The sequence below is a fragment of the Thunnus maccoyii genome, chromosome 5, assembly GCF_910596095.1.
Source record: "Thunnus maccoyii chromosome 5, fThuMac1.1, whole genome shotgun sequence".
Classification (NCBI taxonomy): domain Eukaryota; kingdom Metazoa; phylum Chordata; class Actinopteri; order Scombriformes; family Scombridae; genus Thunnus; species Thunnus maccoyii.
This window is the reverse complement of record NC_056537.1, coordinates 1,925,761-1,952,589: the sequence shown is the minus strand read 5'-3', so window position 1 is coordinate 1,952,589 and position 26,829 is coordinate 1,925,761. Positions and strand designations below refer to the sequence as shown.

The window sequence follows — 26,829 nt, the reverse complement described above, 5'->3', positions numbered from 1 at the left end:
GGTGAGTTTCATATATTGTTTAAAGCTCTTGATGAGCTTTTTGTGATGATCAGAGCAAAACATTTCAGCTTCCAGCACTCTGAATTAATTTGAGTAACAATCTTTACCCGTTAAAAAGAGACTTTCTGTCCTTTTGTGTTAATTTCTTCTGCCAAAGATTTCAATAACAGACAAAAAAACCTTCATGATTGTAAAAAAATAACCTCTTTAGTCAGTAATTTTACATTTGATTCCCTGGCATGGGGGGATGTTGTTTTAAATTAATATTTTGTCAGTTATGATTAAAAAAAAGTGGGTGAATTTGATTAAAATCTGAGTATGTGTCATAAACCAGCACCTGAAGACCACAGGTGTTTGCTTTTTTTTCCCCTCTTTTTGGACTTTGGAGTTTCCCAGCAGCACTTGAACTACTTGACAATCAAGTACATAAGTATTATGAGCTTGATGTAGTTAAAGTATTGCAGTAAAAGTACATAAGTATTATGAGCTTGATGTAGTTAAAGTATTGCAGTAAAAGTACATAAGTATTATGAGCTTGATGTAGTTAAAGTATTGCAGTTAAAGTACATAAGTATTCTGAGCTTGATGTAGTTAAAGTATTGCAGTAAAAGTACATAAGTATTATGAGCTTGATGTAGTTAAAGTATTGCAGTAAAAGTACATAAGTATTATGAGCTTGATGTAGTTAAAGTATTGCAGTTAAAGTACATAAGTATTATGAGCTTGATGTAGTTAAAGTATTGCAGTTAAAGTACATAAGTATTCTGAGCTTGATGTAGTTAAAGTATTGCAGTAAAAGTACATAAGTATTATGAGCTTGATGTAGTTAAAGTATTGCAGTAAAAGTACATAAGTATTCTGAGCTTGATGTAGTTAAAGTATTGCAGTAAAAGTAGTGGTTTGGTCCCTCTGACTGATATATTATTATATATATGACATCATTAGATTATTAATAGTGAAGCATACTGGGAAAAATCTGGTTAAAAATTCAATGTAAATAAGGTGTAACCTTTGTACACCGATATACAGACAGACGCAGAGTGATACTAATAAAAACATCTTTTTATAAATGCTGCACATGAGCAGCAGTTTGTCTGCAGGAAGCGTCTCACGCATGTCTGACGAAACAGATCCGGTTTTATTTTAATCGATACAGCTCTTTAATTTTCAGGCCTCACGTCCGTTATCTTCTGTTTAACTGGTAACTACAGTTGATTGTGTGTTGGTCTCTGAGCGCTGCTTAAACACAGGTGACCTACACTCAACACTGTCCCTGAACGCATCCTGTGTCGACACCGATACAAGACTGAAGCTGCTTCTTCGCTTGTGTTAAAGTTCAATTTTAGAGCTGAAACAATTAATTGATTAACTGATGTGTAGTTGATTAGATCTTAGAACTTTATCAGCAGCTATATTGATAATTAATTAATCATTTGAGTCAGTTTTCAAGAAAAAAAAGCCAACCGACTGCTTGTTTCCAGCTGCTGAAATGTGAGGCTTTGCTGCTTTTCTTTGTCCTCTATGACTAAGTAAATTGAAAATGTTTGAGTTTTGTCTTGTTGGTTGCACAAAACAAGACATTTTAAGATGTCGCCTTGGACTCATTTTGCATTTTTCAGACAAAGTACGGTGGCCCTGAGGTGCAAACCACAACAACATTTCATAATACACAAGCATTTTAATGAAATGACTGGTGAATGTTGTACCAAAACATAGATATCTAATAAATTTAACCTGCTGTAATCTTAATCTCTAAGAATTTTAAACTCTGTGATGTCCTTTGGTTAAAAAAAAGAGCCCTACTTGAAAGATTTTTGCTCTAAAGATTGTAAAAGTTCACCTCCACTCTGAGAGCTGCAAAACTGATCAGTCAGTTTTATTTTCTGCCACCTCGCTGTGAGCCGCGCACGGAAACGAAAGCTGATTTGTTTCAGGAACTCAGATTACAAGACAGCTGGCGTTAACTTTGAGGGTTTCGGAGCCTCGGGCCATCGAAGACCTCGCTCGGACCGCCGCGGTCCTCACGTCTTCATTAGTCCGTGCGGGGGGGGCCCTGAGTGCAGCGAGGCCCTCGGCCGCTCCGACATGAAAGCGAGCTTTTCTTGCCTTTTACATGAGTGAGCACACACGCCCCTCCCAACAACTCCGCTTTATGTTCCCCTCAGGATTAACTGGCGCTTGTTAAATAGGGATTGTGGGAAGTGGAGGGGGTGTGGTGAAGGGAGGGGGTAGGGGGGGGGGGGGGGTGGTGTTGGTAATGAATTGACAGATTTGGGGAACAACAGGGTTTAGAAGTTGTGCTAACAAGTGCTGTTGTGCAGAGAAAGCTGTCTCTCATTACAGGATGAATCGAGTAGAGTGGAGCTGAAGAGACGCTGATGTTCTCACACGATACTCCAGTTCTTCCTGTTTCATCCTGAAGCTTCTCTGCAGCCTCCAAACACCAGCCTGCTCTGAAGAAACTGCTCCTCACAGCACAGCGAATATCACGTTATAGTGAATATGGTGTTAGTGCAAGCTGGAGACGTCAGTCTACAATATTTTATTTTATGTAATTCAATTTTATGTAAATTCATTACATTTTATTTCATGTCATATTTTCTTTGAATTTGTTGTATTTTTTTTATTTCTAATTGGACGTAATTCTGTTCATATTGTTATTAAATTTCATGCAATTTTATTAGATTTACTCTTGTTTTTATCATGTAATTACATTTTATGCAATGTACTATATTTTATTTTATATAATTGTTTTAATGTTTAATGTTTTAATTTTTTTCTTTGCATTTTTGTCCTACATGATATAACATGATACATATTAACCCCACATAAACATACATTTCATATGTTTTAATTTATCATCTCAATATTTATTGATTTATTACGTATACATTGTATGTTCATAACTTGTCCAAGACTCTCAGTGAGACACTTTCCTCCATAGATGAAATAAATGTATTATTTTATAATTATAATTCACAGTAATTGGTTAACGAGTGACATTTCACTATTTGCGTCGCACCTGAATCCTTCGCCACGGAGACTCAGATCCTCTGCTGCTTCTCCTTTCTCATCACTTTTTTTTATTTTTTTTTATTTTCGACTTTGGAGAATCAGGAACACGCCGTGAGGAGATTGGCGTAGTTGTTGGTACTCGAGGCTCGGCGGTCAGGGGCTGAACCAGCGAAGGCTTTTATAAGAACTCATTAACAGACAACCGCCTCGCTTCTTCCCTCCGGCGACCGCGAGTGCCGTTTGGAGAGGGTGCTTTTCTCTTTCAGCTGCACAGAGAAAGCCCAGAAAGTCAAGGCTGGTCGCTCTGGGTACTGATTGCATTTTTTCCCCTTTTTTGCCAGAGTGCCTATTCAGACGAAGGCAAGAAGGGAATGAAAGCTTTACAAACATTAATGAAGCGCTCAACTAACAGTTTTTTCTTTGTCGGCTCTCCTGCCGGTCGGATGAGTTGTGGAGGAGGAAGAGGAGCCTGAGCAGCTCTCTCTCCGTTTGATTGGTTGACTTTTAAGGTCAGCGTGGAGAGTTTGGCTGCTTGATCAGTTAGTTTGGTGAAAACAAGCCAGTCAAATTTGTCAGAGTGAGAAAGAAAACCAAAGACAGAAAAGCAGCACTGAGCTTCACATTCTGTTCCTTTTCTATTTGTCTTTTTTCTCTTTGATGCTTTTATATAAAAAAACCCCACAGACCTACTTCAACTCTGCTGCGTGTTTGATGTTTCTGTGTTTCAGACCTTCAGCTTCTGCAGAGGTCGGCACTTCTAGAAATGTCTCAATATTTGCGAGTGAGGAAGTCTTGATGAAGAGGAAGACTTGTGCTGAAATGTCAACAACATATCAAAGATACAGTCAGAGTTCATGTTTGATATTTATATAAATTCTGGAAGAGAAAACTGAATATAAAACCAGGCATTTATTTGAAACAGTCTTAGATGAAGTATGTTAGTGTATTTCATCATATTTTATATTAAAATACATATATTTTCAATTGCTGTTGAACTACCATCAGTTAAAACTTTGACATTAAAATCCTTCCAGCTTTTCAAAGGACACAATCCCTCTCTTTCATTGTACGCTTTTATGTGAATCATCTGCAGGAAGTGTCGGTTGTAACGTCTGTAGCTGAGCAAGAACAAAAAAAAGTAGAAAGAATTGAGGAACATGAGGAACAAGAAAACTTTTTGATGATCCTGGTTGTGTCTCCGTCTTGGTTCGCTCTGTTCATTAGAGGACGTGTTTCCGATATTGCTGAGAGTTGATTTGCTGATATTTTCTTGTGTTTTACAACAAAGTGAAAGTGAACTTGCAGCTCATTTCTGACTGATAGAGGTAGCAGATACTTTGTGTCTGTTCACTGGTTTTAATGACTGTATCGAGCCCCGTGTGTCTTTATTCTGTATTTCTGTATTTCCTGAATAATGAATATTAGCAGAAGGAAAACAGCAGCGTTCTGTCTCCTGCTTGACAGAAACAAACTATTAAAACTGTTTGCGTGTTTCGTACGTGAAGACAACTCAGGAATAAATGAAACGCATCATTAATTTAGTCGGCTGTCGATAAATGTTAACCTTTTATATACATGCGCGAGTGAATGTCACGCTTCAGAGATGCAAGGTCCTGCAAAAATAGACCCAGTGCATGAAGATAGTGGAGGAAATGACTGATGTTACACCAAAGGAATTATTGCTGTGGAAATGTACATTATGCTGAATTCACTATGTGAGTCGTTAAAGGATGGCTAATTAATGTTTGTTAGTGTTCAGCTTTTTATATGTTCATGCTGGCCGTTATTTCAGACGGGACTGTTGTATCATAACATCATAACATAACATCCCACCATCAGCTATGGAAGTGATGGGGGACAAAATCCACAGTCCTCCTTCTGTGCAAAAAATGTATTTAAAAGTTTATCTGAAGCTAATATGAAGCTTCAGCGTCCAAATGAGTCAAATCAAGTAGATATCTTTCAACGTTACAGTCTTTTTAGTGCCAAAGTTCCTCTTTTTGTTACTATACTTCCACCTGCAGCTCAACAGAGAAACACTGTCCGAGGAAACACAAAGAGGGAATTTGATGCTAAAAAGACTGTAAATGTGTCAGATATCCACTTGATATGACTAACTCAGACTGATGAAGCTGAATAGAAGCTTCACACTGTGGATTTTGGCCTCCATCACTTCCATTGAAAGCACATTTGAAGGATCTTTTAATATCCAGTATAAACAGGAGGAATGATTACAGCGAGGAAAACAACACATTTGAAACCCGTCCTTCGATGCCTCCAGCCTGTGATCTGTAGCTGTGATCTGTAGCTGTGATCTGTAGCTGTGAGGTAAAGATTAAAGCCCACTAACTGTGTCCTCTGTGATTTTTCCGTCTGCTCAGGCCTGATGGGATGGGGACGGTGACCGCGGAGGAGAAAGAGCAGTTCGAAGCCATCAGGAGTGGCCTCATATCTCTGCTGGAGAACCAGATCACACATTTTAGGTATGAAAAACCTTCTCATAAGAGTCATAAAGCAGCTCTAATGTGTCTCCTTATGAAGTTATTCTCATGAAAGCAGCAGCAGCAGCAGTTTTAAGTGTCTTTTTATATAAACAGTGGTGGAAAGTATGTAAGTACACTCACTCAAGTGCTGTACTTAAGTACAACTTTGAGATTTTCTTGTACTAATTGATAGAAGAGATTTCTGCTTTATTTTGAGCTTTCAGTCTATCAGACATTCATCAGAGCATACAAACAGGTCTGATAGATTACATAGATAACTGATAGCATGAAGGTCTGCAAAAGCTGCATCTAAGTGTGCAGAAAATCTCCTCTATCAATTTGAAAGATTTAACGCTTGTACTAACACATCTAAAACCACCGGTATGCTCCTTTAACTCCATCATAATGAACCGAGGCAGTCTGGGTATTTTTAGCCCCATCAGCAGCACACAACAGGTGCAGGACATGCGTCCACGGAGGCTGATGAGAGACCTCCCTGCAATCTGCGTGCTGCTATTCAGCGTCGCCGCCGCCGTGTGAACACATTGTGAGCACGGTGTGAAAGCGGCAGCCCCGAGACCTTGAGCAACACTCGTATGAATGGACCTGTGCCATTAACTGTCCCGAAGCCCGGCTCTTTAAACACTTCACGCCTGAGAGGGGCCCTCCATCTGGCCCCAGAGAGGAGAGGAGGGGCCGCAGGGTGGGTGGGGGTGGTAGGGGGGGGGGGGTCGATCAGCGGGAGTCATTACTAACTCACCTCAACAAGAGGCTAATGCTGGTAAACAATGGACGGGACAATGCCGGGATTATGCTAATGTCCCCCCCAGACAAGAGCAGGATTTCCACAGTTTGGTTTAGATTAAAGCTGAGCTTTCAGCCACTAAAGATTCATTTAAGGTTATAAATTTTAACTACAGCTGCTCTTCTTCACTGCCTCTAATGATTATTACTCTTTCTTACAAATGAAGAAGACTATCTGAGGATTAGCTCGTCGCTCTTTGGTTTATTCTTTGTCTTTTAGTTTAACTCACCAACAGTTGAATCTCTCCACAACTGAAGATAAATGTAGTGTTTGTTTATTTGAGTGGTTTCTACTTATAGGCTCCAAATATACACCATGTGGCCAAAAGTATGTGGACACCTCAAAAACAATGGACATTAAAGGCTTTTCTTCTTGTCAACAAATCTCATGTTTGGATCCAAACCAACAATGAACTGATCTACTAACAAGTATTGTCAATCAAAGCCTGATATATCTTATTCCTCCGTTGTTGTCCAGAAACTATTACAAACACATCAGTGAGTCTCACCACTACACTGGGTCACATGTTCCTTCATTATTAAGAGTTTGGTCTCGTTAGTTTGTTTAGAAACGGCTCCAAAGACTAATAACAGCTTCTGGAAAGTGTTTCCATGTCAGGAAGAAGCTACAGTGCATGCGTGGTTCTCTTTATAGTAAAAAAAAACTTCCACGCTTGTCATATTGATCATCTTTGACCATGATGATCTGATCATGCAGACCCATGCAGTGATGCTAGCTTGTTGTGCTACACATCACAATAGTTTAAGTAGTCACGTTAGTTTGTTTAGAAACGGCTCCAAAGACTAATAACAGCATCAGGTTTTCACTCTCCAGGAAGTATTTCCATCCCTGCACGTATGAGGACGCTGATCTGTTGACGCTGCTCTGCTAGCTTGTTGTGCTACGTATCACAAAGTCTTGACTTTGTACTAAACTTCCTTGAGATATTTACAAGTTCCGGGTCAGAGTTTGATCAATACGATGAGCTGATTGTTTAGTGTAAAGGGAACCGCGTCCTCGTGCATCAGCAGTGGACCCTTCACTGGAATCGTCAGTGGTGTAGTGTTTATAATGTGAATTCCTGGATATTAAACGTTAATCTGGAGGCTGAAGTGGAAATTATAAATGAAAGTTTTGACAGCATTGAGTGAAAAGTCAGGAGGCTCGTCTCCACCCAGTTACAACAAACACACCTACACTGATATAACAGCTACAAGAGTCTCATGTTTTACCTGCAAGATTTGTGTTTTAACGCTGTCGTTCATCGTTTGTGATGTGAAAACATCAAAAGAAATAAAAAGTTTGCGTCCTGGTGGAACCGGTGGATTCTTGCGTTGTGTTATAAGGAAGAGGCTCAGATGAGGGTTTCGTTGGAGGCTACCACTGACGACAGAAGTGAATAAAAGAAATCCAACGGTCGATTGTGATGCTAACTCAGGCTCCTACACAAATTAAATAACACAGAAATGTGTTAGCATACTGCACAAGAAGTCCAAGCTAATAAACAAACTTACACCTGTAATTCAAAGGAAGTGCACAACATCGCTTACCTCGACCATGAAGTACAACGACAAAAGGGGAGAACATAGGGGTACAATGAACTGAGTCTAAAATGTTCCACATGTTGACCCTGCAGGACTAGCACGTCAGGATTTAACTATTTACAATTTTTTTTGTGTAATTATAACACATATGCTGCACAGCTGACCCTGTTACACTGGTATTAGTTCAGTTATAATTGCCAAACACATCGCGGTCAGAGAGTCAATCACACTGGACGGTAGAGAAGGAGACGCGGAGACGCTGGTACGTGTCAGTTTAAACCGCAGTTTAACCGACTTCTCTAACAGAGCTGAGAGCAGAAACACAGTCACTCTGCATCGCTCTGTTGTTTCCACCAGTTATGTATTCAGGTCATTTAGAGACAAGACTGTAAAAGTTTTCCAGCCTGACGTGTTGTCACGCATATCTCAGAGGGATAACGTCACTAAAGAAAGTCTGAGTAAACTTCATTTATCCCTTGTGACTGTGTGATTAATTTCTTAATCACATGAGGTCTCTGGGTAACGCTGGTCCTGTGTGAATAGAACTATGAGTGGAGGCGCTGTAAACGCCCCCCTGATGACATAATCCGACGAAAACACAGATTAATTTTGAAAGAGCAACGACGGCCAATGGTGTAACTTCATCACTCACTCACTCATCGACAGAGGCATGTTTAGAGCAGGTCCCACTGTTGTAGTCCAGCCAAAAATGTTCCCACTGAACAAAATCCAGGCGATAAATTACTTCCTTCAACTTGTATCAGACAAAACAAACGAGTATAGAAGCCGTTTCTACAGTCGAGGACATTCAGACAGGCCTCTGATCCAGGAATGACCCGGGTCACTGTGTTGGTCTGAAAGGGGAATTACTGGTTTCATGTTTGCAGCTAAAAAAACAAACTAATTTGACAATTTGTGAAGCTGTAACAAAAATACGTTTGATATTTTTACTTAATAACTGACTAAAACAATTTGCATTTTAGCTGATAATCTGTTTAATGTCATATATGTCATCAATTCACATATAAATGTTCATTTGTCACGTATGTTTTACTTTGTGTCAGAGGTCTGTGTTCCTTGAAATACTTAAATTTAACACATTTATCAGACGTATTCTGCTTTTTAATGGATTTTTCATTTAAAATAAATATCATGAACTTTACTCCAGTATGAGCTGAAGTCCTGCCAGATAATAATCTTCAGAACTTACTTTGTTTTATGGTTTTATTTTCAGTCGTATCAGTGTGAAGGAACAAGAACATCTGCCTGTAGGTTTTTGTCCAGTAAATGGCTGACCCCTGGTGACTACATGCCTTTGTTTATTAAGTACTGTTCACTTGTCAATTAGCAACGTGAAACCTCCCTGAACTGCCTCGTCTGCGCTCAGACGGAGCTGGAGGTGAGAAAAGCTTCCTTCATCAGTGTAATTAGATGAAAGGAGGCAGCCATCTGTTGACGTTCTGACTGATGTCTTTCTGCCGCTGCTTCCATCTTCTATTCTTCTTTTGCTTCTTTTTTTTTTTTTTTTCACACTGTTGCCCCTGAGATTGTTTCTAAATGTGATGCCCGCCCACGTTTTGCATCTGTAGGTACTGCTTTCCCTTCGGACGACCAGATGGGGCCCTGAAGGCGACGCTCTCCCTGCAGGAACGGGTAAAGGAACACATTTAAATAACCAATCTGTGGAATATTTGCACAAACTTCCTGTTCGATGTTGGTAAAATCTTTACAACTTAAATAATATGTGGCTGCTGTTTGTGTTTGTTTCAGGTTTTGATGAAGGACATCACCACTCCTGTTCCTCCTGAGGAGATGAAGAAACTGGTGCAGAGGTGTCTGGAGAAAGCAGCTCAGATCAACTACAGTCAGCTGATGGAATACGCTCAGATCAAAGGTGAGACTACGGTTTCACCTGTTTTAATGCACATTTCAACTTTTACACTCCGCTGAGGTGGATTGTTGGCATAATGATAAAGTCTGATGGAATTGCGATTCCTGCTTCTTCTTCTTCTTCTACTGTAGAAAAAACATTCATGTCCTGCTGCCGCTCACTGTTACAGGCCTTCACGACACATGAAAGTCCAAAAAATGTATGTCCTCTCTATCACCACGGAAATTGATCAAAACATCACAGGGCTCATGTGGATCAAACACATTCGTTCTCAAAAAGCAGCAATAAAACGTGCTGATATATCAGTTATTGCTGCTGCCATGGAGGGATTATGAGAAAATAAGCCCCCCCCACCACCACCACCCCACCTTTCAGTAACATTTTGCAGGTGAACCAGGACTCTCAGGTGCTGCTGTTGGTTCACAAACTGCAGCTGAACCTCACAGAAGAGAGGCTGTCTGAGTCCTGGTTGAAGCTTCCAGCCTCAGCAGATCCTCACTGATATTATAACTGATATTATAACTGATATTATTATACAAAATACTACAGAAAACCATCAATATGCTGTATGCTGTGCAGCTGTATGACAGAAAAACAGATGATCAGAATATAAGGTTTGATTTGGTCAGCAGATATTCAATATTAAATGACACTATTAACCAGGTTATCTCACTGAGATCGACGTAGTTCAGCAGAGAGAAAGAAAACAAACAGCCGTACGACATCGAGGACAAACAGCATCACTGAGTAGACTTGAGGTTAAAAGTTTAACCTTTACATATACTGTTTAGGTCCAATTTGACCCAAAAACACCCTGACTGACATTCTTTTAACCTGAAATTTTTATAACTTTTCCTAAAGTGATTCAAAATATATAAAATGGAAATATTTCAACTATTTTTGTGCAGCTGATACATAGTTTTGTACATAGAGGGTGTTTCAGGTTGATTTTGACCTTTAGTTATTGAACATTTTCAGTAGCATTCATTGAATTCATGATGGCGGCGATGTTTCTCCTGTTTTAGGTGACATAGTTAGTCAGTCAGTCATGCACGTACGCAGGCACGCACATGCGTATGCACATGCACATGGTCTTACAAGACACCAAAATACAGTCACAGTGGTGAAACATTTGTCAGACACAGACAAGAACTTCTTACATCACATTGTAAACCAGGAACTTTGTGTTCTGCACAAAAACTCTACAAATAAAACCAGCAACAAAAGGTTTCCTTCCTGAAACACCAGAAAATAACATCAGACATGAAGGACATAGAACAATAATGAGACTTTGAATGTTTAATGTTCTGTAAACAAACAAGTGTCAAACCTAAAGGATAAAACTCTCTCTCTGCTCTCTGAAAGCTTCATAAAGGATCAATCAACCATTTATTAATGACTGATGGTGTTTATAAATTAATAAAACAGATTTGTGGTTCAGAGGTTTGGTGTAGAGACTAATTATGAGGTGATGGTGTGAAAATAGTAGAATATGAACAGTATTTAAGGGTTAAAATCAACTAGTGGGATGACGGTTACTCCACTAATAATGACATCTTGTCATAGATATATTCACATAAATCTATAGACAGACTCTATTAATATTTTATATCAAAGATATTTCAGGAATTTGGTTAAAACTTTTATTACTCGGTGATGTTTACCATGAAGTTAAAAAGGAAACCTTATTTTCTTTTGTCTTGAACGTAAATTTCATTAAAAACAAATGATTGAAATAAAATAACGAAAACGATAAATAACATTTTCAGGTTTAGATTGATGGAATATCTTTTTTCCTGCATGTGAATTCAGTATTTATAATTCCTCTGTAAATGTAAATGTGTTTGAACGTGTTCAGCGGACGCTCAGGCAGCTCCGGAGAAGAAACTGGAGGACATGATGCGACTGGGAGAGCTCTGCATCGAAGTCCTGCAGCAGAACGAAGAGCATCACTCAGAGGTATTTCACACTTCTGCTTTAGACACGTAACACCGTGGTGATGAGCTTTAAACTCCTGCTTTACTTATAAATGTGTTTTACTTATCGTTACTTCACTTGAAAGTTTCTCTGCGCTCGACTTAAACCTCAGTTTAACACTTTTACCTACAATTCACATCTACTTTGGAGCCAATCATGGTTCAGTATGATGGAGGAACTTTTTTTGACATACCTTTAAAACTTGTCAGGATCAGGATCATTAAACATATTCTGAAAGGTTTCTTTACTCCCTCCCTCCTGACGTTTGACAGCAGTTGTTACCGTGATAAAGTCGTTAGACGTGGGGATGTAGCCCGTGATTAGTTTCATTATGGGTTCCTTTGGTTTTGATTAATTAATGAACCGCTGAGTCTGTAAAATGTCAAAAAAAAGACCATCTGTCCATCTTTATCTCCCGTTAATAACAGTCCAAAACATCCACCGAGACTCAGTTCATAATGATAGAAAACAGAAGAAATGCAGCAGATCTTCATACTGGAGAAGCTGGAACAAGAGAATGATTGATTTACCTTATTTTTTATTGATTTTTACATGTAGATCCATCAGTTATTAAACTGTAATTGATTAGTAAATAGATCAATGGAACGTTTCAGGACTAACTACATGCTTTTGGTGACTTTTGTTGTTCGCAGTAGTTTTAGATCTTAATGATAAGTGATGATTAATGATGAGTATTTTATTAATTCCAATGGGAAATTACAGACTAAATGAATAACTGATTAATCACTAATGTTGTTTAGTTTAAAAACTTCACTTTGGGAACTAGAGATTAAATGTATTCATATTGACTGAGGCTCGGAGATCCAGCCTGCCGTTACTGTCAGATCTGGTCCGCAGATTATTAGAACGGGTTTTTTGGTTTCTTTTATTTTAGAGTAATTATTTAATGTTTGGGAAAAGCTGCAAAAGAATTGAAGTATTTTTGGAGGTGTTTTTTTATTTCATAACTGATGCAAAGAGAAAGAAAGCAGCTTCACAGCAGTGTGCTAAATACAAAGGAAGGAAGGAGAGTCAAAAGGTTTTTCGTGGGGAGATCTATGTGTGATTTATATCGTACATCAGGTGCACATAAGACGGTTTGTTTTATGCAAACAGGTAAACAGTATTTTAACACAATACAATACAAAAAAACCACAGCAATGATTAACTTCCTCTACAGAAGGTGGACATTTCTACTCTACTAAATATAAGATTTAAATGATCATCATCACCTCCACCTTCATATATTACTGTAAGATTTTCTTATTCAACAGTATTTTGTTCAGTATAAAGAATGATGTGTTTATAATAATCTGTGTAAACTGAATTAATTATTAAATCTGAGACGGTAAACATGTGAGCTGAATCATCAGTAACTTTTAACTGACAGGACGTCACTGTCAAAAGAAATCAAGTCTCCATCTTGTTTTGTTTTCGGATTCATTACGTTAACAAATTAACTCTTCTGCTTTAAATCTGTTTTTTTTGTGTGTGTGACAAAGACGCCACGAGTCACTTGATCATTTCATTAAAGATTCTTGATCACTTTTAGCTGCACTGTCCACTTTTCTTTTATTTGCCTTCTACTGGCAGCGTTTTTACGCTAAAGTGGCAGATGACACGGCAAGTGGCGGCGGCGCTGCATTACCCGTCTTTCATCGGAGGCACGATGAAAACAACGCCCACGGTCCATATGCACACGCCGTTTATACGCCACGGTGTAAAACTGATCAATCATAGGTGTTGAGACGTGGCGGTTTTGATCGGCCCTAAGTGGCAGCGTGGCGCTCAGGCATCTGTTTCTGAGCTATTAATAACACGCCACGCTCTGCCGCTGCCATGGCGACTGGCGTGATCTCTCTTCTCTGAGCTTCAGATGTGATGTTAACTGTAAATTAGAGGCTTTTTTTTTTTTTTGTCAGAGCAACGCCACAAGCTGTCACGGCTTAAATTTAGAGATGAATCATAATTGTTTACCGGGCTACAACGTGCTCGCTGCACCTTTGTGGGGGTTTTTTTTTTTTTTGTCAGAGTTTCATTACGACGACGTCACAGTGACGAGCCGGTGCTTCAGTTGGTCCACATCATCTTCTCTTTACAGTCCTTTTAGTTTTTTTATCACTAACAAACATGACAAATACAAAAAAGAAGCAACTATAGAGGCAGAATTTTACACGAAAACACACAAAAATCAAATCCAGAGACAGAAAGGTTTGGTTGTTTGTTCACTCGGGGATTAATGGGATTCATAAAGGGATCAATACCACAGATCTATTAAAAGATCAGTCTTACATTTACATATCAATCATGTAAATTGTTTGGAGGCAGCAGCTCATAAAGCTGGACTGGGAAACTCCCAGTGGAACCACTGCAGACACTTCAAGAGAAAATAAACTTTTTATTATTTATCTGACTTTCTGTCCTTTCTGTTTCTCTTTTCTTTGTACCTATCGTGGAAGGGAAGAGAGGTAAGTCTGCTGTGTGTCTGTGTTTCACTGTCAGCCTCTTTTTCTCTGGCTGCTGTTGTGTGTGATTAATGTCTTCCATGGTCACTGGATTATTAATAATAATCTGCTCCTTTACGTAAAACACCTCAATGCAGCAGATTATTATGTCTTCAAAGTACACTAAACACACAAAATAACACAATACCAACCATACAGAATCGTTTCATAATGTTTTTTCAGAGTATTTCTTTAGTTTTAATATGTGTGAATGGTTATATGGGAGCATAATGTGAAGTTATTACTGCTGCAGCGTCAGACACGTGCAGCCATTTTGTTTGGATCATTGTTGCAGATGTAACTTTCAGGGGCAGAAAATACGCAGCATGATGTCATGGTAGCTTATTGATGGACATTTCCAGTATTTATAAATTAATTAATTTGCTGGAAACTCCTAAAGTCACTGTTTAGAGGTGAATTCTGCAACTTTTCACCACACCACCTTCGCCAGACATCTGTCAGCTCTGGCTAGCTAACATACGAAACATATTCCTGTAAAAAAAACAGCAGCTAGTAGCAGTGATAACGCTAACGCAGACTACACAACGTTAGCTCTACAGGCAGTGAGAAATGAACTGTGAGTCTCCCAAACCGTCAACCAGCAGCACAGAAGCTCCTCTCACGCAAGTAACGTTAGCATGAAAACGAGCTAACGTAGCTAACGGTCAAGTCAAATCAAAATGTGTTTGTTTAGCACGTTTAAAAACAGTCACAGTTGACTGAACAAAGTGCTGAACAGGCTTAAAATACCAAAATACATTTATATAAAAGTAAATAACAAATAAGAATTAAAGAAAGCAATGAACATAATAAGAATTATAATAAAAGAAGAGGAGAAAGAACAGCTCAACTCAAATTGAATGCCAACGAGGGTCTTCAGCAGTGACTTACAAGTTTTCCAGCATCTGAGCAGATCTTTATATGAAGGTGAGTTGTTCCACAGATTTGAGGCGGCCATTGCAAAGGTTCAGTCGCCTCTATTTTTAGAAACCGGATCTCAGAACGTCCGAGAACATCTGACTGGTCGACCTCAGCGCTTTAACTGGAGTATGATGATGCAGCAGTTCTGCTAGATAAAGTGTTGCCGGCACATTTAAAACCTTAAAAACAAGCAATAAAATCTTAAAATCAATCCTAAAACGGACAGGAGAGACGCCAACGCTGGTGTCATGTGATCACACTTTCTTTTCCCGGTTAGAGGACGAGCAGCTGCATTTTGTACTAACTGTAGACTGAGACGTAGTAAAAAAGATGAATAACTCTCTGAAAACCTTTGGGGGGGAGAGATCAGCCTTTACCTAAAAGTTTTAATTGAAAAAAAAATAGTTTGAACAACTGAACTAATCTGTTCATCAAATTTGAAGGAGCAGTCGAAAATCACAGTGTTAAAGGTCTTTGCACACCAAGTCCGTTTTTTTGGTATACGCACAGAAGCCTCGCACACTGAGTCCGATGCGTTTTATTACTATATTCGTTACGAAAGTTCGCAATACGAGTCAAAATGGAGTCGTTAAGCAGTAAGGATGATTTTGTTGTCTTCTAATTCTTGAAAGAAAAAGAATGAACCACACAGTATAAAGAAGACCACCAATATCCACCATCCAATTGATCCTGAACAGCGGCCGGCAGCACACACACACACACACACACACACATACACACACCTGATCACAGGTGATCACAGGTGATCAGCCTTTCGACTGGATCGGCAGATATTCAGAGCACAGCCTCAAAACGCTGCAACATACAGACAAGATCATGATCAATAGTCGTCTGCGTGTAACGTCTCTGCTGGAGCTGATAGTTATCAGTGTTTCCAGGTTGTGTCGTTTGCGTGTACGGTGGCTCTGAGCGGTCAAACAACTCTGTAAAGGCTTTTGACGGATGCAAAAAAAAAAAAAAACACAGAAAATCGAACCTGCTCCGAAAACTTTAACGACGGACGAAACTTTTGGAGTCGGTGTGTAAACGTGATCGACACAACGTGATGTCGTATTTATTTTTTAACGTGCAACAATTTCGGACGAAAAAAACGGACCTTTAGCATTACTATAATGATATTAACTGCATCATGTTATATAAGTGTCATATGTTCTTTTTAAATAATAATATTAAAAATATATGTATCTATGTAGCACCATTCACACACTAATGCAGCTCAAAGTGCATAACAACATTTAAAAAAAAGAAAAGAACATAAAATCTTAACAACAGTTAGAATATTAAAATATTTTGTGTCAAATCTTCATCTGAGAAGTAACTAAAGCTGTCAAATAAATGTAGTGGAGTAGAAAGTATAAAGTAACATCACATGGAAATACTCAAGTAAAGTACAAGTACCTCTAATTTGCACTTGTAAATGAGTAAATGTACTCAGGCGGGTTTGTAGACTTGATATCAGTTCATGTTAAAACATCATTATTGAAAACTGAGATCAACACACATCCTGTAGTTTGATTTCATATCTATATGCATGTAAACATGGTCTGTATATCACCTCTCTGCTCTTATAAAGTGCTTTTTGATGTGTAAATATTTTTCCTGTAGTGCTCGCCGCCATGAGAGCAGAAGGTCACCGCAGCGGTAAATAACACAATAACAACAAACAGGATGTACAAGTCAAATGGGATAAATAAATAAAGACCATGAGAATAAAAGTGTTCTGGTTCTGTTTTCATGAACCCGTGACAGGAAGTGGTTTCTGACCCTGAGGCTGACGGTTCAAAGGATTTCATCTGTTCATGGTAACATAAATGCCATAAGTCCTTTATAAGAGGAGGTTTCATCTGTGAAGAAATGACTTATAAGGCTTTAAACTCTCAGACTTCAGATGATCAGTTATTATAAACCGAAACAGCAGCCGGCAGCACAAAAAACTCAAAGTTGACAGAAAACATTCAAAAGTCAGTTTTTAGGTTGGTTTCCATGCAGCCATTTCAGTTTATCACCATGGAAATCAACTTGCAGCATCACAGTCAACATCTAATCCATTTTTTTTGTTGTTGTTGGTTTTGTTATGCTCTTGTCATGCAGTCGTGAACAGAAACTGTATTTTCAAGGTCCTGCTAACATCCAAGTTTGGACAGTTAGCTGCCAAAAAGCATTTTTATTCTTGAACGATGTCAGAAAAGCAAACACAAGAAGACAAACAATGAGCGAACATGGACATTATGAAAAAAAAAGGATGTGTGTGTGTATTCAGTTTTTTTGTTCCATTAAAAAAAAAAAAAAAAAAAGAAACCTTTTCAACAGTCGATTCTCATATTTGACACGCTACAACGTCCTTGCACCAAGTTTTCAAAATCACTCCCTGGATGCTAGCGTATATCACCACACAGCGATAATGTAACAGTAACAAAAGGCAAGGAGACTAAATGCATTTTTGATGGATTATCTATCTTTAGCCATTTTAAAGACTAGATTGAATAGATTGAATTTTGTACAAATTGACTGAAACCAGCGGCTGTCTGGAACGATGGAAATCAATCTAAAAACTACTGAAAAAATGCTCAGAAGTGCATAATAGTTTGTAGTCAATAGACTAAAACATGAAAAAAAAAAAACACCTGCGTGGTCTCTTTAAATCAGATGTCAGTCGACAGCGGCCTGAGGACTGAATGTACTTTCTATAAAAGAATATAAATAAAAAATAAATGAATCCTAATGGAAACAATGTGAATTCAACCTCATTTAACTAAGCAGCTCCATAAAGAAATGGTTTTTCCCAGTTTGGTTTGGAGGAACTTGACTGGTTTGACCTGATCTCCATCCAACACCTTCAGGCTAAACTGGAACCAGAACTTATCACCTGACATCTTGGTGGCTGAATTAACTTTTTATTAATTAGTCACCTTCCTTCAGTTGTTTGGTTTCATAAAAACCCTTGTTGACGTCTGATGCACCAACAATACCCTTCAAAAATGGGAAACATCTTAAGTAATAGTGATGCTTTTTTCACATTTTTTTTTGGCAAGTGGTTTGTTGAAGGGAGGATATAGAAGAACGGATGTCCTTGGCGGTACAATAAGTACCTTTAGCCCATCATAGCGCTGACGCTCTCCTCCACCTCCTCCTCCTCCTCCTCCTCCTCTTCCTCTTCCTCCTGGTTGTAAACAGGCTTTTCTCTTATTCCTTTATTTCTTCCCTCGTTTGCTTACCACTACCTCTTGCTCTTTGTTTTTCAGCTTCTTTTGTCATTTCTTCCCGTCCTTTCACCTGTTTTTTTTTCATATTTATCTCCTTGTTTTGTCTATTTGTCATTCCTTCGTTATTCTTTCTTCGCTTCTCCCGCCTTTCCTTCCATGCTTTTCATCCTTCTTGCCTTCTTTGCGTCTTTCTTCCATTCCTTTGACTTTCTCACTTGCTTCTCTTCTTTCTTCTTTGCTCTTTCTTTTGCTTCTTCATATCTTTCTTTCCTTTATTTCTTCTTTTCTACTTTCTTCCAGTTTGCTCCCTACTTCCCATGTTCCATATCCCCTCCTCTCTTACTTTCAATTTTCCTTACTTCCCTTCATTCTTCCTTCTTTCTTCCATTCATTTGGACCTTGTTTTGGTCTTTTGTCCTTCATTATCATATTCTTTTTTTTCCGTTTTCCCCTCTTTCTTTGCTTCTTCTCAATCTTTTGTTGGTCCTTCCTTTTGTCTTTTTCCTTTTTTGTTTCCTTCCTTCTTTCATACTTCATCCCCTTTTTTATAACCTTTTCTTTTTCTTCTTTTTGCTTCCTTACGTCTACTTTACTTCTTTCCTCCTTTAATGTGTTCTTCCAGTTTAATTCTCATCTTCATGTCTCCTTTTTTCTCTCTTTTCCTTGAATCCTCTGCTGATTTCTTGTCTTTTCTTCCTCTCCTTTTTCTTTCTTGACGGACTGATAGCAGCGTTTATTTACAAGCAGCTGTTATTGAAATGGATGTCTTGAGATGAAAGAGTTTAAAGTGTCGAGGAATCGTCAGGCTGGTTTTTATTAATGCTTGTGTTCGTCGCCAGTAACTGGGAAACTGAAAAGGCGCGTTTGAAAGGCCTGATGAGTAGTCCTGCGAAGCCACGACTCAGAGCTGCTGCCGTGTCATTTCTCTTTTTCCCACCCGTCTGACATCTTTGCCTCTTCTTCCTCGGTTGTACACAAATACCGACCTGAGTGCATCAGCGTGTGATTCAAGCCTGGTTGCACTTTTCTCTCAGAGGTCCTTTAACCATCAATAGCAGCGGCCACCTGAGCAGGCTGACCTCTGTCCGCTGGAGAGCTACAGCAGCCCAGATGCTCTTTAGACTGAAGATATCTTCATTAGTTAATCAGCAAGTACTTTCACAACAGCACCTATGGGCTTTTTTTTTTCCCTCTTCTATTCAAGTTTAAAAGCAGCTAACAGTCACAGCAGCCAAAGAAATATTGCATCTGTCTCCATTTATTCAGATTTCTAAAGCTTTTGACAGGTCGTGTTTTTTGGTGTTTAGGGAAGGCGAGTTTATTCGTAGAGCACATTTCAACAGCGAGGCAATTCAAAGTGCTTTACATAGAACATTAAAAGCATTAAGACAAGGATAACATTTAAATACAATTCAAATAGTTATTAAAGCGTTATAATAATAATAATAATAATAATAATAATATCTTTATTTATATAGCACCTTTAAAAACAGAGATTACAAAGTGCTTTGACAGACAAAGCAAAAGCAGTACAATACAAACACACACAAAAAAAGAAAAACAATAGAGAGATGATAAAAAAGATTAAAAGACAATACAAAGATGCTCGAAAGACAACATTAAATAAAAGCAAGTCTGTAAATAATGGGTTTTAAGAAGTGATTTCTTCAATGGAGTAATAGAGGCATCCACTCATTGTCTGACATCTGTAATGAAGATGGTCTCAGAACATTTAATGATTTGTGAATAACATATAACCTACCTGGCTACAACTCAGAGCATCCATGCGTGCTCATGGTGTTCCCTGGAGGCAACCTCTCTATACCCATGAACTCCATCTCTGATTTAATGTGGGAGTTCAGTCAAGTTGGTTTATAACTTGTTACTGAATTCTCTGTGTGGTCCTCTCACTGTTCACCAGGTGTGGGAAAGAGAGTTTGAACATCTCAGTGGTGAGATCAGTTGGTTATCCCAGTTTGGGATCATCTGGACCGCACATCTAAAAATGCTGACCATAAACTTATTCATTTTTAATTTTTTTCATAGACTTTATCTTACCCCTAGAAAAATCCATCTTATGAAACTCTCACACTCTCCATTTTGTCATCTATGTACTCTAGGCTGTTGTACATATGTACTGGGAGTGCCCTGGTGTGGCTGCATTTTGGAAAGTAGTAACTTCTGCATTATCTAATCTTCTGGGGGAGCATCTTCCATCTTGCCCCAGATTGTTACGGGCAACGATACTTCAACACTTAACCTGCCATCTACCAAATTTTTTATCTTATTTGTGGGTATTACTGCAGTGAAAAAAATGCTAGCTCTTAGATGGAAACCTCCTCATTCCCTTCCCGAGTTATTGAGTTGAAGGAAATTTTGTGCCATCCAACAGTTGACATCGTTGAGACAATCTACAGCAGCGGCTAGGCTTCTTGGGTCACCGGGTCTCAGAGGAAGGTATATCAGTGTGTCGTCTGCATAGCAATGAAAAGAAACATTGTGTTGTTGAATGATTTCACCAAGTGGAAGCATGTAGATAGAAAATAAAATTGGACGTAAAATGGAACCTTGTGGGACACTGGTAATGTGGGCTATGGAAGAAGTGAGGTTACCAATGGTGACTGAGAAGGTTCTTTTTCAAAGGTAAGAATAAAACCAATCAAGTGCAGCGTCCTTGATGCCCACCCAGGTCTTAAGACGGTCAACTAAAATAATGTGGTCTACTGTGTCAAAAGCTGCACTCAGTTGAGAGAATAGAACATAGAAATAAGCTAAAATAGAATAAGACAGATAAAACAGGAGAATAAAAGTTTCAGTGCAGTGTGAAATATTAACCAAAAGCCATTATTTATTATTTAATCGAGCGACCAACAGAAAAGTTTCCAGCCTTGATTTAAAAGAACTGAGAGTTGCAGCAGACCTGCAGTTTTCTGGGAGTTTGTTCCAGATATGCGAAGCGTAAAAACTGAACGCTTTTTCATCTTTTTCCAAAAATGGTGAATAATCAAACAACACATTAAGGATCAAGAACACAGTTTGAAGACCAGCTTGACTAACTTCTAACCAAGGATATAAGATTAAACACACACACACATATCAAGATACATATCAGCCATGTTTAGCAGCCACTGATTAGCCTTTGACTTGAAGCTAGACGGATTTGTCTCATCCTTAAAGGTGGCAACTAAACCATCCGGGCGCCCAGAATACAAGAAGAAGAATCCTCACACATCTCAGCCTTCAATCTATTAAATCTGTCAGTGCTCTGCTACCTCTGGTGTTATGACTAAATGTCAGCCACCTTCTTAAAATAACTTTAAAAGTATCTGGGAGCATTAATTTAGGATTTTTTGGCCCCAGGAAGTACCTTCAGAGACCTGTGAGTGATCAGACATTAGATGTTTTTTGAACAGTTGTCGGTAGGTTCGCGTCCGTGTAGCAACACCACGACAACTTCCTGTTTCTCTGATATCGTTTTGTTTTGTTTTTTCTCTCCCTGACTGTCTGTCTCAGGCTTTCTCGTGGTGGCCGGAGCTGATGGCCGAACACGCCGAGACGTTTCTGTCTCTGTACAGAGCCGACATGGACGCCGCTCTGCAGGTCCAGCCTGTCGACTCCTGGGACAGCTTCCCGCTATTCCAGCTCCTCAACAACTTCCTGCGAACCGACCGTGAGTCCCACCTTTCTGTTTTCAGATCAACACAGCTGTACGCCAGGGGCATGGTATGTTTCAACATGGGTCTTAAACTCATAATTGTGGTAATTTTGACTACAGATCCTATTTTTGAGGCAGAAAACCATCCGGTGCAGTCGCCACTATGACAATTTGGTATTTTACTGATGCTGATATTCACTTTCCTGTTTGTGTGGTGCACAGGTGGGAGGTTCATTTAAATTGGCTGGTTTTTGAAAACAGATGCCTCAGAACCACATCTGTTTCCGGCACAAAGTCACAAATGTATTTTAACACTTAAAGGATAGATTCACTATTCATCAAGTGTTTTGTGTCTTAACATATTGAACAGATATAGAATGAATGAACATAGAGGTTGACTGGAATAATATGATTTGGTACAGAGTGTGTTTTGTGTTGTTTTTGTTTGTTGTTATTGTTTCTATGCAAGTTATATTTATTCTCTTGTGTTGTTTTGAATGTTTTTTTCAGCTTTGACTTGATCGATTAGACTAGAAAAGTTCTCTACTTCATCCTACGCCCTTTTCCAACATTGAAAGGTTATTATTTGTGTGACTTACTGAAAGTTTGTTTCATTGCCAATATATTTTATTTTTTTATTTTAACATGTTCAAAATAAAATAATCTAATCTAATCTTAAACCAGCAGTCAGGTGTCCATATGAGCAGTGAAAGAGGTTTTCCTCGCTGTAATCATTCCTCCTGTTCATACTGGATATTAAAAGATCCTTCAAATGTGCTTTTCAATGTAAAAAAATTCATTTAAAAGTCTGTGTGAAGCTTCTATTCAGCTTCATCAGTCTGAGTTAGTCATATCAAGTGGATATCTGACACATTTACAGTCTTTTTAGCATCAAATTCCCTCTTTGTGTTTCCTCGGACAGTGTTTCCCTGTTGAGCTGCAGGTGGAAGTATAGTAACAAAAAGAGGAACTTTGGCACTAAAAAGACTGTAACTTTGAAAGATATCTACTTGATTTGACTCATTTGGACGCTGAAGGAGGACTGTGGATTTTGTCTTCCATCACTTCCATTCTTGAGAAATGCAACAAGGTACTACATATCTACACATAAACATCAAGTTTACATAAAGCGTTTCATATGCTTGTCTTCAGTCTACTTCCAGGGTAACTTGCAGGTGTAGCATTGATAGCAATGTGAATGCCTACGGGGCGACTAATCTCAGTCTCTGCTGGAAACTGTTCATGCTGCTGGTGCTTTGGCAGCCAATAAATGCACATTTATTTATCGACTAACTATGTCTAAAACAAGACATGCGTGTCTCTCGCAGTGTGTGTGTTTGTGTGTTTATCGTGCCAGTACGTAGTCGCAGCCAAAACTGAGCGGTGAAGTAACTATTCATCGCACAAAGTGTAGATAAATTAATCTTATCAAATTTTTTTTAATTAATGTTTATGTACAATGGCATCCTTCCGCATGAATGAAACGCTTGTTGTTTGTTGCTTGATGGGAGTTCAGCACCAAATTGAATAAATTAACAATAAATAGTTTGCAGTTGATGGATGGAAAAAAAGGAATCTGCTATTTTGCATGAAGAGTATCAAACACAGTTCAGTGTATAATTTCCTGCTGCATGTAATCACAGCGTCACTCTGCCAGTTTCTGTGGGCTCTGAACCAACAAGTGTGTGCAGCAGTCAGATCATCCACACACACACACACACACACACACACACACACACAGATTTTCTCCAAATTAAATTTTGTCAGTTTTCTGTCTCCGGTGGGAAAGCTGCTCCTCATAGGAAGTTGAATGATCCAAAAACTGAAAAACAAAAAAATCTCTCTTTCTTATTTTCACACTGCTTTCTCACCACCTCCATTGCCTTCACCCCCACCTACTGCACACACACACACACACACACACACACACACACACACACACACACACTGAGAAAAGGACGTTTAATTTATTCACCACATAGGGTTTCTGTGTAGTGCAACCCTTTAAAATTCACACCTTTTTAGCTGGAAACATTTTATAAGCTGCAGCTTTCGAATGAAACTTGGAGATTGTTACAGCAAGAAATGAATGCTTAGATTTATTTATCAGTACAAACAGACTTCTGGTGCTCAGATTCACCTGCTCAGGAATAAAAATACACCAGAAATAAGAATTAACTTCGTGAACTGACGCTCAGCCATGACACCTCGCTGATACCTTGTTTAATTTCTTTCCATACTCTCCTCTCTTCTTCTTCTTCTTCTTCCAACCTGACCTTTATTTTTGTGCGTCTTAAAACTGCAGCTTTTTTTTTTTTTTTTTTTTTTGTTGTTGTTGGAGGAAATGCCCCACATGCCACGGCACACGGTCTCACCGCTAAGAGCGCTAATTAACACCGGTGACGCCGGAGAAAAACAAGTCTCGTTAAGAGAAGACGAGGTTAACGGCACCTCGCACGATCCGCCGGAGAGTTAATTAACACGAGCGGCGACGGAGGCGGTCGAGAAAACTGTCGCGGCAGGATGAGAGACACGATCGGCCGTCCGCGGCTCCGTCTTCGGCTCGGCGTCGGCTGACCTGTCTTACCTGTCAGCAGGTAGAGGAGGAGGATGTTAATGTGATGTCAGACCGCTGTGTCACCTCCTTTGTCTTCAGCTCAGCTCTTATTTATTTAGTCAGTGGACATTTTTTCTTCTTCTTCTCAGCTCATATAATAGTTATGAGGGAAACTGTGGGATTTAAAATACATAGATTCTATAAAGTTAATTAACTTATATTGTAAATCTGCAGGTGTTACACTGCAAACAAACTAACCTGTATGAAGTATAGACTCATAATTTCCAGAATCAATGCAAATTATTCAAATGTAACTCTCTGATAAGGTTTTCCTGTCGTTTGTTGTTCAAGTAAAGACAAAAAAACATGAACTTATATTAGAACTTGCTGCGTTAAAACTGTAAATCTTAAACGGATAAAAATCTGAATCAGTTTTATTGGGAGGATATAGATGAATCTGGGTTATAGCTGCTATTACTGTGGCTGCATCTCATATCACTGTGATGTATGTAAAGGATCCGACTTTTTTAAACTACCTTTGTCAAGAAATCTGTTATCAAATGCCAATGAAATGATATAATCTACAAGTTTGAGTCCAGTTTTAACCGGCGGTGAGACGTCTCTTCTGTTCTCTGCTGTTATCAGCCGCTCCAACGACGACAAACTTTTTGTCTTTTGCTTCATAAAATCTCTTTTACTTTTACAAATATCCATTAAATCTTCACGTTTCCATCGTAATCTGAGCGACGTCACGATAAAAGATCGACCGTGAAACTACACAGGGCCGAAGATGCAGCTCATCATCATCAACTTGATTCCACAGTATTTTACATTTCCTGGATGAAATTCCACCTTTTCAGCGTCATATGTGTCCGATTTTTGATTACAACGCAAATTATGATGAAGGTGATTGAAATGAGCTGACTCGGCTACGTCTATGTTCATGTTTTGTTTGTTCCCAAATCCTGAAATCATGTGTCAACGACCGATTTCAGACTTTAAGACTTGAGTAAGAATGAATCTATGGAACAATCTGGAGAATAATCAAAAAATATGATGTATTATTCTGGAAATATGCTAATATATGTATAAAAGGACAGAACTCCCCCATGCACAGCCAGTATCTGGTCGGTTGCAGGAACATATGAGGTGAAAATCAAAATTAACAACCGCACACTGTTTATTGTGACCTTATTAAGAGCGAACAACGTGTTTCGCCTGTAGCTTCTTCAGGTTCGCTCAGTACATATATGTATATGTACGTATGTGATGTCACATGTGTCGCCCCCTGATATGTACGGTGAGCGAAGAAGTTCTGATTTGTTTTGGTTGTCTTATACGTTGAAGTTGCTTTTTAACAATTTGTTTTGGCAAATTTTATAGAAAAAGCATAGACGGATATAAAATATGGATTTGTGGATCTTTATATTATGATTTGATATTGTCTGGGATCCTTTAAGGACTTGGATTCATTTATTTATACGGCACCTCAAACACAAACAGTTAATCCAAAGTGTTTCATTGTGCAAAGAGAAAACCAATGAAAGATGATAAAATAAACAATCTATCAGTCTTCACTGACACTCACATATTGATAAAAGACAGAAGATGAAGCTTTCAGACTCATTTATGAACAGTAAAACATTCTCTGGAAGACATCAACACAGCAGCAAACATGATTTCAGGAACAAGGAAACACTTTTTTTATACCAACTGATTTCTGTAATCTGCTTTTTTATGTCTCGAGGTCCAAACAGTGTGAGGAAAAACCTTTAAAAAATGACAAACTAGGACGTTGCGCTGCTGTATTTCAGATTGTCGTAGTATTTTCTTCCCTTGATAAGCAGCATCTCACTGTTCAGATTTCACTCAACTTGCATGCTGGAGAGAGAGAGAGAAAAAAAAAGTCTCGGCTCATTGTTTTTCTGTTCTCTCTCAGCCTCTCCATCGGCTCTCCGAGGCTTTGTCTCGCAGCCAGCTGAGATTTGGCGAGATGCGAGGCGTTATTTAACATGGATGATGCCAAAGTACCTCAAATACAGTAACAGACAGGCAGGCAGATAGACAGACAGACAGCCCAAGGGCAATGTTGAGAACAAAAAAACTCAGCGCTTCATTATGTGAAGAACCCACAAATCTTTTTTTTTTTTTGTGGCTCATATCTTTTATATTTTTTTCTAATTACCGTCTTCTGTTAATGCCGTAATTATTCCAAGTGTCACAACATTAGCCGACTTGAATCGGAGCGTAATG

General features: G+C 38.8%; 1 protein-coding gene across 5 annotated transcripts in view; it reads left to right on the top strand.

Annotated features, from left to right (window-relative positions):
• Positions 1-26,829, top strand: part of cadps2 (Ca++-dependent secretion activator 2) — a 261,245-nt gene that overhangs the window by 187,276 nt on the left and 47,140 nt on the right. For 4 of the 5 annotated variants that reach the window (XM_042410739.1, XM_042410743.1, XM_042410742.1 and 1 more), the window contains exons 14-19: positions 5,397-5,498; positions 9,437-9,500; positions 9,618-9,741; positions 11,597-11,697; positions 14,175-14,183; positions 21,878-22,034. In XM_042410739.1, coding sequence (XP_042266673.1) covers positions 5,397-5,498; positions 9,437-9,500; positions 9,618-9,741; positions 11,597-11,697; positions 14,175-14,183; positions 21,878-22,034 — 557 coding nt within the window. The remainder of the gene's footprint in view (positions 1-5,396; positions 5,499-9,436; positions 9,501-9,617; positions 9,742-11,596; positions 11,698-14,174; positions 14,184-21,877; positions 22,035-26,829) is intronic. The other variant, XM_042410740.1, reaches the window with a different exon arrangement.